A 14,844-nucleotide genomic window follows, 5' to 3' on the forward strand; every position below is an offset into this window, starting at 1 on the left:
GGCTGTTTTCCCTGGAGCGTTGGAGGCTGAGGGGTGACCTTATAGAGGTTTACAAAATTATGAGGGGCATGGGTAGGATAAATAGACAAAGTCTTTTCCCTGGGGTTGGGGAGTCCAGAACTAGAGGGCATAGGTTTAGGGTGAGAGGCAAATAGATATAAAAGAGACCTAAGGGGCAACTTTTTCATGCAGAGGGTGGTACGTGTATGTGGTGGAGGCTGGTACAATTGCAATATTTAAGAGGCATTTGGATGGGTATATGAATAGGAAGGGTTTGGAGGGATATGGGCCGGGTGCTGGCAGGTGGGACTAGATTGGGTTGGGATATCTGGTCGGCATGGACGGGTTGGACCGAAGGCTCTGTTTCCATGCTGTACATCTCCATTACTCTATGACTCTAAATACAATAAAGGGAAGTAATGTTTTGTCGAGAGGAAGCAACGTAGATAAATGTAACTAAAATTGATCTTCAGTGTTAGCATGTAAGAAGTGCTGACAGATGTTGAAGTCATTTTACACTCTGCTTCGTTATCATTTTTCCAGAATACTACATTACTACACAGATATTTTAAAAATGTTTTAAATATTTGTATTCAGTGTGAACTTAATTTTGATACTCATAAAACAGTAAGCAAAAAAGGAAATTAAGATAGAAATATAAAGAATATTTAAGTGTATGATGATACTGATGATTACAGACAGCAGCTCAATGTGGTGTAAAATATCACGGCAAAGTAATTTTAAAAAATCTATAACTTACAGGTCACTATCATTGCTGTGAAGCGAGCCTCTGCTGCCTTCTCTCTACTTGGATGGTAAGTTTTGTTTAACATTTGTATCTGTAATTCATAATCAAACCTTCATAGTATTATACTTGGCTGTTTCTATGACTAGACCCCTGGATAGGTTTCCCCTGTTGTTATGATTTGAGATGGGCTTCCCCAAATTGTCACGCTCCCAGTGAGGAGGGATTGACTGGCTCCCTTTCTTTATTTACCTGACACCTCGTTTGGTTGCAACAAGATTAATTTACAAAGAATCACTTCTCTTTTGGGTATCTTTTTTCCAGACCAAATGAATTTCTGTTTTAAAAGGAGTCAATTTAACCTGGCTGACTTGTCTTAACATAAGCGTGAGTTCATTTATTACTAAAAATGAGTAAAAACAATGACACTATACCTATTCTGTACAGATAAGGAATAAGAAGTCAATCTAAAAAGAATTTTTTTTAAATGAAACGCGGGTCAGTCTGAGTCATTTGTGAAGAGTTGATATAAGAATGTTGCACCCATTACAGTTGTTGCTATCAGTAGCTTTAGTGTTGATAGGTAAACAGATTTCGAGATTCCTGGCTTTGTGAGTTGATTGAAATTCTTTGGTCCAGCTTCCTTCTGACAATGATTAACTGACAGCACTCTGTGAAAGAAAGCCTTTTCCCTTTCTTTACTTATGCTGTAAGGGTTTAATGGCTGTCTCAAAGCTGTGAACTTTATAGTCCACACTCTAGGACATCAGGCCTCTTGCACACACAGATCAGTGTTGAAGCTAGATTTTAATTGTTGTCCCTATCTATTTTTGAAGGGGAAAATGCTAAATTTTCCCTCACTCAGATTGCCCTTTTTTTATCGCCATCATGTACACAGTCACATTTGCTGGTAATTACTGTCCAGTTTGTAGTGCATTTCACCCTTTGCCGCTTCTTTGACACTTGATCTGGTGTGACATTCCACTCTATCTCTCCAGACAGCCACTGAGTATATACTGTTTAGCAATGATATCTGTAATTTTGACTGTATAAATCCTCTTTTTAAAGAAAACCATGATGGAATTTGAAAGTTCAATACATTCTTTGATCCAGAGTTATGATCTTGGTTTGTATCTTGATCTTATTACTGAATATTCAGTATATGTTACTGAATAAATGTATGGATCAAACATGTATGTAAAAATATCCAATGTTGCCCAAGCAGTGAATGGTTTTTCCATTCTTTCATGAGATGCCAACATTCTAGTTGTCTTTGAGAAGATGGTGGTGAACTGCTAGCTTGAACAGCTGCTGTCCATATGGTGTTGAGATGCCCAAGGGCTGTTAGGCAGCGAGTTGTTGGATTTTGACCCATGGACACTGAAGGAATGGTGATGTTGTCTCAAGTCAAGGTGGTGTGTGGCTTGATGGAGAACTTGCATGTGTTGGGTTTTCCTATGTATCTTCAGCTCTGGTCCTCCTCCTGCTAGAGGCTGCAGATATAGAAGGTGATGTGCCAGTCAAGTGGGCTTTTTTGCCCTGGATGGTGTCCAGCTTCTTGAATTGCACTTATTCAGGCAAGTGGAACATATTCCATCACACTCCTAACTTCTGCCTTCTAGATGGTATCAGGCTTCGGAGAGGCAGAAAATTAGTTGCTTGCCACAGAATTCCCAGGTCTGCTCTTGGAGCAACAATATATATGGCTGGTTCAGGATACTAGCGATTAAACCCCCTCCTACTCTTCTTTGATATAGTGCTGGGAGATTGTTTTACATTCAGTCTGCAACAAAAGTGGCCACTATTTAAAGTCAAATCTGAAAGATGGAAAAGTGTTTCTTCTTATACATTCTGTCATAACCCTTCATAATTGTTTTTAAAAATCTATTATATTTGGTGTAGATTCAATCTCTGATAGAAATATTCTTTGAACATCTTCTCAGTTAAATTTTCCCATCCTCGGCATGTTTTTGATATACACCCTGTGGCTTTATTTGGCTGCATGTAACCATTATCCAAGATTGTCAACAGTGCTCTTAACTATGACCGAAATGATCAAGTGTCAAAGCTTATCGTTCAAAATGTACCGTACTCAAAAACTTTGTAATTGCTGTTGTGCTTTTTATGAATATAAATCATGGAATTACGTATTTAAAACCTAGAATCTCTCTTCATCCATAACTTTCAATGTTTTTTCTGATAAATGTAAGTTCTTGTTCTTGTTCCTGAAAAACTTCCAATAATCCACATTAACTTGCACTTGTCCCTTATCTGCTTTTGTTTTCCACCTTCCTCACTTCTTCTCAGACCTCCTTGCAATTTTAGAATTGCCTTCCCTAGATTTAATTCCAAAATATCTTTTCTGTATCAGAAACAAAAATAGTTAAAATTTTCTGAGATGAACCATGTCTAATCTTTCTCTGGTCCAAAGGACACACATTTAATCCATTTCCTTACTCGTTAAGTCAGTTTTTAAAATCTGTAATGTAACATTTATTACACATACACCTGAGTTTTCTTTACATGCATACTCCTGTATTACTGAACCATTAAAACCAGTGACTGCATGAGAAGCAATAAGTCAGTGTTTGCTTTATTGCTGCCTGTAAAAATGTTCACTAATGATTTTCTTGTTCTCATGTAGCTCCTTTATGCTTCTCGTGATATGGTTATTTCGAAAGTACAACTCTTTAGCCCAGGTAAGGCAGCTATTTAAAGTTTAAAGTACTTAATAATTGATAATGAGGGTGCTCTCACAACTGGTTTTCGAAAAACTGAAATGTCTTTGTGCTTTTTTTTCTGATATGATCATTGAGATATGTGCTCATTGCCCTTGAATGGAAAAGATTGAATGGTTGCTGAAGAGAACAGACATATATCCACCAGAGATTCTATACTCATAGGTTAAGCATTTATCTATTTTATTTTGCCGGCATCAAAAATAATGGAAAAACTTTGATAGTTGATGTGTTGCTTGTACTGGTTTTTAGCTTAAGGTAATGTTTTTTTTGTAATTTGTTTACACTTAATTTGCAAAATGCCGCAGGCAGTAATTGCTTATTCGGAAGAAAGATTTGTTCAGACAGAAGCCTGTGTAAATTCAATTTTCATAACACAAAAGCAAAATTTTGTAGATGCTAGAAATCTAAAATAAAAATGGAAAATGCTGGAATATATTCAAATGTGGCAGCATCTATGGAGAGTGAAGCAGAGTTAGTGTTTCACACAAGAAGTAGACCATTTAAACCTTCGGCTTCTACTCCATCATTCACTAAGATATGTCTGATCTATTTGCATTTTGAATCGCAATGGCTATCCTCTGTAACTTTTGATTCCCTTGCCTATCTACTGTTGCCTTAAAAATATTTAATGAAACCGCCTGCACCTTCCCCTGAGGCAGAACAGTCCAACAATCCTCTGAGAGTTTAAATTTCTTAAGGTCGATGACCTTTCATAAGAAACTTCTGATCAAAGGTCATTGACCTAAAACATCAAAGCTGTTTCCCTCCATACAGATGCTGCCAGACCTGGAAAATATTTGGAGAACATTATGTTTACCTTAAGTTTCTTTTAACAACAGCAGCTGTGAACAGTTATATATCTCTCAATCAAGATTATAGATATTTTCTAATTAACCTGTTCAGAGATTATACACCTCAGAAGCAGGTGGAATTTGAGCCTGGGTCTCCTGGCTCAGAGGTAGGGACACTGCCACTGTGATGCAACAGCTCCTTCATTAAGTATTTAATATAACAAAGGTTTTCAAAACTGACTTATGCAGGTTTTTTATGTATAGGTCTTAGGAAGTTTATGTTTAAGTAACTATATGTATTCTTTCTGTATTTTTATTATTTGGTTTTGATGGTAGATAAACTATTTTAAAGAAAATTTTGGTGAAGGAACATGATTAATCCATCCACTTGAAGTTGTATTGTCACAACTTGAGCTAAATCTGAGCTCTAACAGTGTTAGTGTTCAACAAGCTTAGTTCATTCCCTCTAATCTCCTCAATGCCATCAGCAGTCTCTATGTAATTGAAACATTAAGGAAGGTTATGTTGGTCAAAGCCTTGTTGCCTTGAAAGCTGATCTCTGCTGGCACTGCTCATAGTGTGTTGGAGACAACTCTGTTGCATTGCATCAATAGTGTTACCAATAAAGTAAGGACAGGGAAAGTCTAACAGGAAGTCATTATGACTCATACAGAAAGTACTTCCTATGTACAAAATATTTATCTAATGGCATGCCTGAGTTGAATGACATAAGGATCCTTAATGGAGAACTATTGTTTCTTCCCAAAGTACTGTTCCCTCTTTAATGCTAAATTGCCAGGGTTACAGCAGTGGTACTGTAGTAAAGTGTTTCCTGTGCGAAAGTGTAACTACAGTGTTACACTTGTCATTTGAATAATTTGTTTCGATCAAATGTTATCACTTTTTAAATCTTAAAATCCTAGTTTTAAACTTTTAAATCAGCGTTCAACTGTTCATGTCTGAGTTGAGCCTTAAAGGCAAGGAAGGTTCAAATCTAATCCCAGATTGTGTTTAAATCACTTGTCAAGCAAGATTTTCAACTTAAATAATGATTACCCGATTGAGGTATTAAAGAGTGTTTAGCACGTGTGTCATAGAGTCATAGAGATGTACAGCATGGAAACAGACCCTTTGGTCCAACTTGTCCATGCTGACCAGATATCCCAACCCAATCTAGTCCCACCCCCAGGACCCGGCCCATATCACTCCAAAACCTTCCTATTTGTATATCCATTCAGATGACTCTTAAATGTTGCAAATGTACTAGCCTCCACACTTCCTCTGGCAGCTCATTCCATACACGTACCACCCTCTGTACGAAAAAGTTGCCCCTTAGGTCTCTTTGATATCTTTCCCCTCTCACCCTAAACCTATGCCCTCTAGTTCTGCACTCCCCCACCACAGGGAAAAGACTTTGTCTATTTATCCTATCCATGCCCCTCATGATTTTATAAACCTCTATAAGGTCATCCCTCAGCCTCCGACGCTCCAGGGAAAACAGCCCTAGCCTATTCAACTTCTCCCGATAGCTCAAATCCTCCAACCCTGGCAACATCCTTGTAAATCTTTTCTGAATCCTTTTGAGTTTCACAACATCTTTCCAATAGGAAGGAGACCAGAATTGCACACAGTGCTATGTTGTTTCGCTCCTGCTGTTGAAGACTTTCAGGAGAAAACAGAAAGAAGCCATTAAGAAGAAAAGTAGACAGAAAAGGTGCTGTGATGGTCTTTCCATTAAGATAGCAGTAATATTTTTAAAAATCTTTTGTCTCCCTATGGAGAAGAATTTCTGTTGGTACCTTGCCTGATTTAATTTAGTTCAGAGATTATCTTTTGAAGAATTGAAGGTATTAATCTAAGTCCTGCCACTTCATATATTTTATAGCACATTGCTGAGCCCCAACTGCCAGATGGCTGCAAAATGTAATTTTTAACTCTTTGTTGTGAAATATGAATGTACAAATAAAGAAAAGACCAGATGATCCATCCAGCTTTATCCCGTTTGTTATGGTTCAGCTTCCCATTAACTACCTCCCCTCTACTGTCTACTTCAACATGCTGCAATCTCCTGACAAAGGCAAAAACAAAGGAGTGGTTTTGTGAAAAAAAAACTGGGCAAAATTCCCTCCATCCCTGACACTTCCACTTTGATGACAATAGACAAAACAGTTTTCCTTTTTGTAATAATTCCAGTGAAAATTTAATTCCGTTGCATACCTAACTATGAAAGGCAGAATTTGTTAATTCAAAACAAGCTTGATAATTTAGTCACGACTTCCTCATTCATCAGTGTGTTATCAGGTTCTGTCACCTTGTTCAATAAATTCCCTAGATAGCCAAGTCTGAGTTTGAACTGAGATTTCTAACAGTACTGATGGTTTTGAAAATAGAGACTAATTGTCTAGTTAAGTCATCACGTTGGCATGAATATTACATAAGTATCTTAGAATATGTTATCAAAATGGGTTGCAAACCTGAAGAGCTCCTGTCAACCTTGAGCTGGTGTTTGCAAATGACTTGCGTTACCTATGAACTGAAAACTGAAACCTTATGTATGATATACACCACAGAATAATCCAAGAACTATGACTGGCGACTATATGAGGCTGCCCACAATATTCACCACGTTCGTATTGTAGGAGTTAAAAACTAATAATGAAGTTAATTTAGAAAAGAGCTAATTAAACTAAATTACAAGGCCCACATGACAAGTAACTGGTAAAATAATTCACGAGTTGGAAAATATTAAGACCTTTTAAACAGAAATAACAAAGGTCAGCTTTTTTGATGAATGCCTATATGTCCCAAAGTGCTTTAAGGAGGAGGTGAAAACAATAGAGGAACAGGATCCACAATGACTTTTATTCCTATCCACACTTCACTGCCCAAGCTGTGAAGTTGAAAATCCCCCACTCCAACAACTTCCCTGTATGCAAGTTTTAAGGCTCATAAACCTTGTGAACTTCAACCTTACCAGGTAATAAACAAGTTCCCTGGCCTATGCTACACATAATTGTGCGAAATAATTAGATTGCAGTTCCCAGGATGAAATGTGCATGCTTTCCAATACAGTGCACTCTTATGTTTTTGCAGAGAATACTGCCCCTGGCAGTCCCTGAATCCTGATGTGCTACTTTGCTGTCTAAGCACATATCAGCACAGGGGTCTGGATGCAATGCATTCAGCACAAAGGGAGCTGCCAGAGAATTCAATAACAATTAACTACTAGTCTGAGCACAGCTGTAGGTGGAGAAATATTCCTAAAACACTAAACCTTTTGTAGGTCTTCTGCATGTGTTCTCTGACTGGGCCTTTTAACTGCCAATCTGTGATTGCCGCTGCTTTCCCACTCTACAGAGTATTTCTGTCAAGTGTTTTCAAGCCGCAGCTTCATAGCACCATCCCCCAACTCTGTCCCTCTCAATTCACCAGTCCTTTGCAGTCTATTCAATTGCAATCAAACCTAAGCCCCTCATACCTCATTAGGATGGATCTGCATTTTTGTGTACGAGGAAAATACTGATTTGTTGATGTTATGAGGGACTTTATATTTGGGAAAGTAAGGGTTCAAAATTAACATTTATTAATGTCCTGCTGAAAAAGCAATCATGCATTACATTCTATGGATTGTAGTCCAGTTATTTAACAGAATTTTTAGAAATTTATTCAAAATGCAAAACATGTGTTTTTACAGATGAATAGAGTTGTTGCAAATACTTTAGAAACTGTACAGCTCTTCTACTTGTCATTGAAATAAATTTTCCATATTTCCTAATGGAGAGCAGGTTCCTAATTGCACTGGCTCTCTAGATTCAATGGGTTGAATTCTCAACAGAAGTCATATTTCTTTCTTGAGGTTAGACACCCACCTCTGGTAAGAAACTGACTAACTCACATTTGCATGAGGATGTGCCACTAATTGAATGTTTGTCCAAGTAAAGCAAGTGTGGCTGAGAATGGAGGTGGGTCAGATGATGTGTCGGTCTTAATCAGAGGCCCCAGAACAGTCAGTGCTGAAGCTGTAAGTTGTCTTCAGCGAGAGGAAGTCTTTGTCTTTGACTTCACTCAAAGGAAGCATAATATCACAGGGGAGCCAGAGACCTGATACCTGGGACTGAGCAGTCCCTCATTTCATCAGTGCCGCACTGGACCTGGTGCTGGGGGCCACTAAGGAGGTCCTGTACCTGGGTTTTTGGAAGGAAGTGTGAAGAACAAGAGGCAGAGAAAATTGCCAAATTAGCTTAACATGTCAGAAACAAAATTCAGGCAAATTTTCAAAATGAGTTCATATATGCCAGTAACCCATCTATCAAATACAATAGAATTACAAGAACAGTTCAAAAAACCTTTTCTCCAATAAAGAAATTGTTAATTAAGTGCTGTTCATATGTAGTTTAAAATGTTATAACTGAAAGCACAAATATACTTATGCCTCGAAAGGGCTATATTTAAAAAAAAGTTTGTTACATATTTGAAACCCAGGAGCACTTTATAGATTGTAATTGTTTGAAATCTGAAGTTTGGCATTTAAACTGAACTCAAAACATTGGGTCCTATTGCTTAATTGTCATGTCATAATTCTGCATTATAATCCAGACATCCTTATAAGATGACAACATTATTATAGGTTTGGGATATGTGGGGCCCCTCAAGGACTGAAAATAAGAAAGGGACTGGGAAATAACAGCACCACGTGTCAAATTGATTTCAAGGTATCAATCCTGTTTCTGGAATTCTGTTGTATTTTACAGGCTACCAACATCAATAAATCCATTTTGAAAATGCTTGAATTTTTAATGTTTTGTGTTAAACATGTTAAATTGATGAAGGAATTTTCTCTAATGGGTGTTGTTTTGAATATTGGTTAGTAGGTTTGGGTATTGGGGTGTTCTTGTAATTAATAATTTTGGATCAGATTCAAACCCCCCCATCACTGGAGCATTAGCCTGGCATTCTGCATTGTTAGATGGCAAAAGATGTAAAGGTTTGAATACACGTACGAACAGATTCAAAGACAGCTTCTTCCCCTCTTATCAGACTTTTGAAAGAACGTCTCAAATATTAATTTTGATCTCTTCATATCTTCTCCATGGTATGGTATTCTACACTCTGTTCTGCTACTCTGATGCACATGGTATGGTACAATTTGCCTATCGCATGCAAAAAAAACAATTTTTGCTGTATCTCGGTACATGTGACAACAGTAGATCAAACTCAATGACATTACCACTCCTCCACTGCACCACTTCATGTCCCTTCTGAAGTATAAAAAATAGGATTCCTTTATCATTAAAGCTGATGGTATCTCTGTTCCTACTTCTGTTACATTACTCTTGTCTTCTGTGCTCTCTGCACCATCTTGTACACAATCTGCATGTGATTCAGTAATCCTCTGAAGACTATTCATTTCTTCCCCAACTCCTCTGCTCCAGCTGCACTCACTCTCTGGTGTCACTTCAAAGAGATCCATCTCTTATTCTTTTGAACCTCTCTTCACTCTAATCTTCATTACCCAGCTAAGCTTCCAAGACTTGATGTTTCCCAACATTTCTAGTGATTCCATTACTTTGGTGTTATCCCTATTCCCTTGCAAGTACAGAACTTACCATGTCAGAGAAATCTATCAGTGCTGTACAATCATGTCTATAATTTACTTTTCCTCATAAGGATTTTAAGTGTGTCCCTGAAAAGTTTGCTTTTAAATTCTTTCAGTCCAGCTTCTGCCCTGTTCATGACATTAAAAACACTATGCCAAAGCTTCAAATGACTTTCTGTCACTGATTGTTATGTATCATTCCTGTTTGCCTTCTTTGGCATTGCTGGAGAGTTTACGTAATTGGCTATGCTACCTTCATCCAAGGATTGCCTTTGGTTTCACTATTACTTGCCAAACGCTACTAGCTTGACCATAGAAAGGATTTCTATTTTGAAACTTGTCAAGAGTGCATCCATCTTCTCTCCAAGTGAATATCAGGAAGATTGATGCCTTGGTTATAACTTCATAAATTTACTGTATCATGCTCTGGCTGTATCTAGCTGAAATTAGACTCTTTGATTTCCTGAGTCAAGATTAGAGTGGTGCTGGAAAAGCACAGCAGGTCAAGCAGCATCTGAGGAGCAGGAGAATTGACGTTTTGGGCAAGTGCCCTTCATCAGGAATGATGAGGTTCTCCTGATGAAGGGCTCCTGCCCGATACATCGATTTTCCTGCTCCTTGGATGCTCCTTGACCTGCTGTGTTTTTCCAGCACCACTCTAATCTTGACTCTGATCTCCAGCATCTGCAGACCTCACTTTCGTCTCTTTGATTTCCTGTTCAAACCAGAGTTAAGCTGTCACCAAAACAACTTCCTTCTACTTCATTGCTATCCATAACAATCATCCACACTTTGGACATCTCTAGTCTTCAGAATTCTCCTTTTCCTGGCCATCCACTCTCATTAAACTGCCAATGTTCAAAGCTTGGCCAGGCGTTATCTAGCCCCCGATACGAATCTCTCTTTTCTGTCCATTTTATCTTTGATCCACTGACGTTTTTTCTCCCTGAATAAATTGAATTTAACATTTTTGCCACTATATACAAATCTCACTATAGTCTTGCCCACTTTGCCCCTCCAACTGCGGTAGGGTTATGTAGTCTCAGAACTTGGGTTTTTATGCAACAGGTCCTCCTTTCACCCAGCAATTATTTTGTATTCCTCAGTCACATGGACGCCACTCCTTGGAACTTTGATGTAGACACTGCTGCTTGGCTTTTCTGTCCACCTTTTAATATTCTTCTGGAAACACAAATCTTTGAAGACAGAGTTCTCAACTCTCCACTATATCCCAGTCTGTATTCCTTTGTGAGATTTTTATTGTTCCTTCTCTAAATTCCATGATCTACATTAAAGACACTGTGTAAATGCAGGCCATTATTTCTGGTTGTCAATGAGTTAAATTGTTCCAAGTCTTTTCTCATGACTGCTCACTGTATAAGAAATTAGTGGCACCTTCGCATGTGAGGACAATGGAAAGGAAAGGAGACAGTAAACATGTTTTTAAAAAGCATAACACCCCATGGGGCCTTTGAAAGCTGCAGATTTAAAGTTTGGCTTTTTTTTGGGACAGTTGGCATAATTCCCTAATTACTTTAAGTTGTGCAATTAGGAGAGTGGGAGGGGCAAGGAGGTCGCAACCAAAGATTTCGCCAATGCAGTCTTTCTAGCTTAGTTTCACAGGAGACAAAAGATCAGTTGTTGTTTCCTTTTGTTAGCATTGATGGATAAACAAATAGAATGAATTCAACGTAGGGGAAATATATGTCTGTTGTACAGAATGTTGTGCCTGAAAATATAAATCCTACCATGACAGTTTAAGGAGTTGTGAAGATTAGTTCTGTTAGAAAAATGCTTTGTATATTCATTAACAAAATTGGCTTAACTACTTGTTAACTTATGGTAGTAAAATGTTATAGTAGGCATGCTCATTTATATGAACTATCTGTGTCCCAAGTTCAGTTTCAGATCTGTACTGGATTAAATGTTCAGCTGGGAAAGCTAAAAGAATTCTATAATTGGTTTTATCATCCCTATGGTTTGGGAAGGAAAATTTGCCTTAGTTCCTGCATCTGATTATTAGCCAATCAATCATACTGCTGATGCCCATTAACAACAATTTGTTTTTTTATTGTGTCTTTAATATAATCAAATGTTCCTAGACACTTCATTGGAGCACTATAAAGGAAAATTTTGACATCAAGCCACATAAGTTGATGAAAGTACAGATAGCCAAAAGCTTAGACAGAGAGGGTAGATTTTAAGGAGTGACTTAAGGCGGAAAAAGGGTAGAAAGGTATGGAGAGGGAGTTCCAGAGTTCAGGGCCTAGGCAACTGAAGGCATAGTAGTTAATTTCTTTGTTTAAATTCTTTAATATGATATGAGGATTAAAAAGGTAATGAGTTGTTTTTTAGAATCACTGCATTTTACCTGCTGTTGGCACACCCATAATATTGTTGCTTTTTATTCATTCACGGGATGAGAGCATGGCTGCCTAGGCCTGTATTTATTGCCCTTCGGTAATTCCCCATAGGGCAGTGTAGAGTCAACCACGATGGCTGTGGATCTGAAGTCAAATGCAGGCCAGACTGGGTGAGGATGACAGTTTCCTTCCCTAAAGGACGTTAGTGAACCAGAGGGTTTTTTCTAACAATCAACAACAAACTCACAGTCCTCATAAGACTCTTAATTCCAGATGTTTATTGGATTCAAATTTTACCATCTTCTATGGTGGGATTCGAACCTGAGTCCCCAGAACATTATCTAGGACTCTGGAAAAACAGTGATGATACAACTAGTCATTGCCTCCCCACTGAAGGTAGCTATGAAAATAGTTCCAGCATTTTAACACAATAACAGTGATGGAAGAAATTCATTATTCCAGATTAGGATGGCTTGAAGGGAAACTTATTTCGGGTGAAGTTCACTTGAGTTTGTTGCCTTTTCTCATTGATTTTGAGTTTAGAAGCTGCTTTTGAAGAATTGGTGAGATGTGAGATGTCTCTTGTGTTTGTACAGACTTCTGCCACTGTGTGCGTGTAATGGGCGGGTGATCAAGTGGGCTGCTTTACCCTGGATGATGTTGGGCTTCTTGAGTGTTAATGGAGTTGTGCTCCTCCAGTCAAATAAATAGTGTACACTCTCACTCCTGACTTCTGCCTTGTAGTTAATCGATTTGTTTTGGGAAATCATGAAATGAGCTAGCTGACTCACCAATTCTAGTTTCTGATCCATTCTTGTCACAGTATTTACATGGCTGGTTCAGTTAAGTTTCTGGTAAATGGGCATAATCTTTATGGTATGGAAGATGTGGCCATAACAGCAGTGAGTCTGGATGTTGATGATGTTACAATTTAAAGTCAGATGCTGAAGAGGCCAGATTAGATGAAAGCTGATATCTCTAAGAGTTCTGGGGCTAGCTGATGTAACAGCGAGGGGTTAGTATTTTCAAATCAAGGTTGAGAGTGTGTAGCTTGAAAAGCACAGCAGGTCAGGTAGCATTCAAGGAGGAGGAAAATCAATGTTTTGGATCAGAGCCCTTCATCAGGAATGAGGCTGGGAGCCTCGCGGGTGGAGAGAGAAATGACTGGGACTGGGGCTGGGGAGAAGGTAGCTGAGAGTGCAATAGGTGAATGGAGGTGCAGGTAAAGATGATAGGTCGGAGAGGAGGGTGGAAAGGAAGATTGACAGGTGGGACAGGTCATGAGGGCGGTTAAATCAAGGTCTTGCTTAACTGATGTCAATATAGACCTGTGAATATAATGCTGATAGATGGTTGAAACCTGATGCAAATAAAGAGCAAAGTTTTACTTGCAAGTTGACTAAGGGTAGAATTTGGGAGTCTAGCAAGAAATATATTGGAACAGTCAAGTCTAATAAAGGCATGACTGAGATTTTCAGCACCAAATGATCTGAGGCAAGGGTTGAGTGGATTGATGTTATGAAGGTGGAAATAGGTAAGCTCAGTAATGGGGCAGATATATGGTTATAAACTTATCTTGGGGTCAGATCTGATACCAGGGTTATGAACAATTTGATTCAATTGCTCACAATTGTCAAGGTGGGACTTAGAACTTAATGCTTGGGACTGGAAACAGTGATTTCAGTCTTCCCTACAGTTCATCGCAGGAAACATTGGTACTGGATAAGCAGTCCAATAATTTAGTCAAAGCAGTAGAGTTGAAAGAGGTGATGATGAGGTAGATGTGACCTACAACAAGAAACTTAATGCACTGTTTTTGGACATCTCACGAAGAATCAGCCTATCGACAAGAACTTATAGCAAGTTCAAGCAACAATTGAGGTAATGATGGGTGGTTAGGAAAGGAAACCCTTTCTGGTGACACGCTACTTAAGACTGCATAGACAAAAATGGAACTAGGCAAGGGTATTTTGTTTTAGCTGGGTAATGGTGGAGAGATTTTATAAATGTGGTCAACATTGTCAATGGATGAAGGAAAAACTGAAGATGATAGTTTCTTTGTCAGTCACAAAGGCTTGTCATTTCTGACTCTGAGAGATATTTGGCATTGTAAAAGGGTTGGGAGCTTGATTAGATGTTCTAGAAGATATGGTCATGAATTTGGATGGTGACAACATACTTAAGGACTTTGATAGAGAAAACGGAATTTGGAGAGGTGGTAATTTGTCAGGATGGTGGAGTTGACAGTTGAGATTGGTATTACTGCCCTCTTTGAAGGAGGAAGGATAAACAGGAGTTATTAACAGTATCAATTAACATGGGGACCATTTTGAGAGGTTGAATGGTCATAGGTTTTGTGGGAATAGGTTCAAGGAAACAGGAGGAAGCAATGTACTAATGACTGGTCTTGACCCTGAGATGAGCATACAACTGTATATCCATCCCCATCACCAGGTTTACCTTCCACCCCTTACACCAGTCCCCTCCACCCCAATGCAGATCATTTGTAACTGAAGGTTGAGAATTCTGAGGCAGATAGCTTACCTCTTTACTCCCAAGGCCCACCAACCAACATGAGCCTGGAGTATGATAGAACACTCTTCATTTA

The 14,844-nt window shown here is 38.6% G+C and overlaps 1 protein-coding gene across 3 annotated transcripts in view; it reads left to right on the forward strand.

Annotated features, from left to right (window-relative positions):
• si:dkey-100n23.5 (cyclic AMP receptor-like protein A) overlaps positions 1-14,844 on the forward strand; it is a 213,975-nt gene that overhangs the window by 12,297 nt on the left and 186,834 nt on the right. For all 3 annotated transcript variants that reach the window (XM_043700836.1, XM_043700837.1, XM_043700838.1), the window contains 2 exons: positions 763-815; positions 3,390-3,444. In XM_043700836.1, coding sequence (XP_043556771.1) covers positions 763-815; positions 3,390-3,444 — 108 coding nt within the window. The remainder of the gene's footprint in view (positions 1-762; positions 816-3,389; positions 3,445-14,844) is intronic.

This window comes from Chiloscyllium plagiosum, chromosome 12 (assembly GCF_004010195.1).
Source record: "Chiloscyllium plagiosum isolate BGI_BamShark_2017 chromosome 12, ASM401019v2, whole genome shotgun sequence".
Lineage (NCBI taxonomy): Eukaryota > Metazoa > Chordata > Chondrichthyes > Orectolobiformes > Hemiscylliidae > Chiloscyllium > Chiloscyllium plagiosum.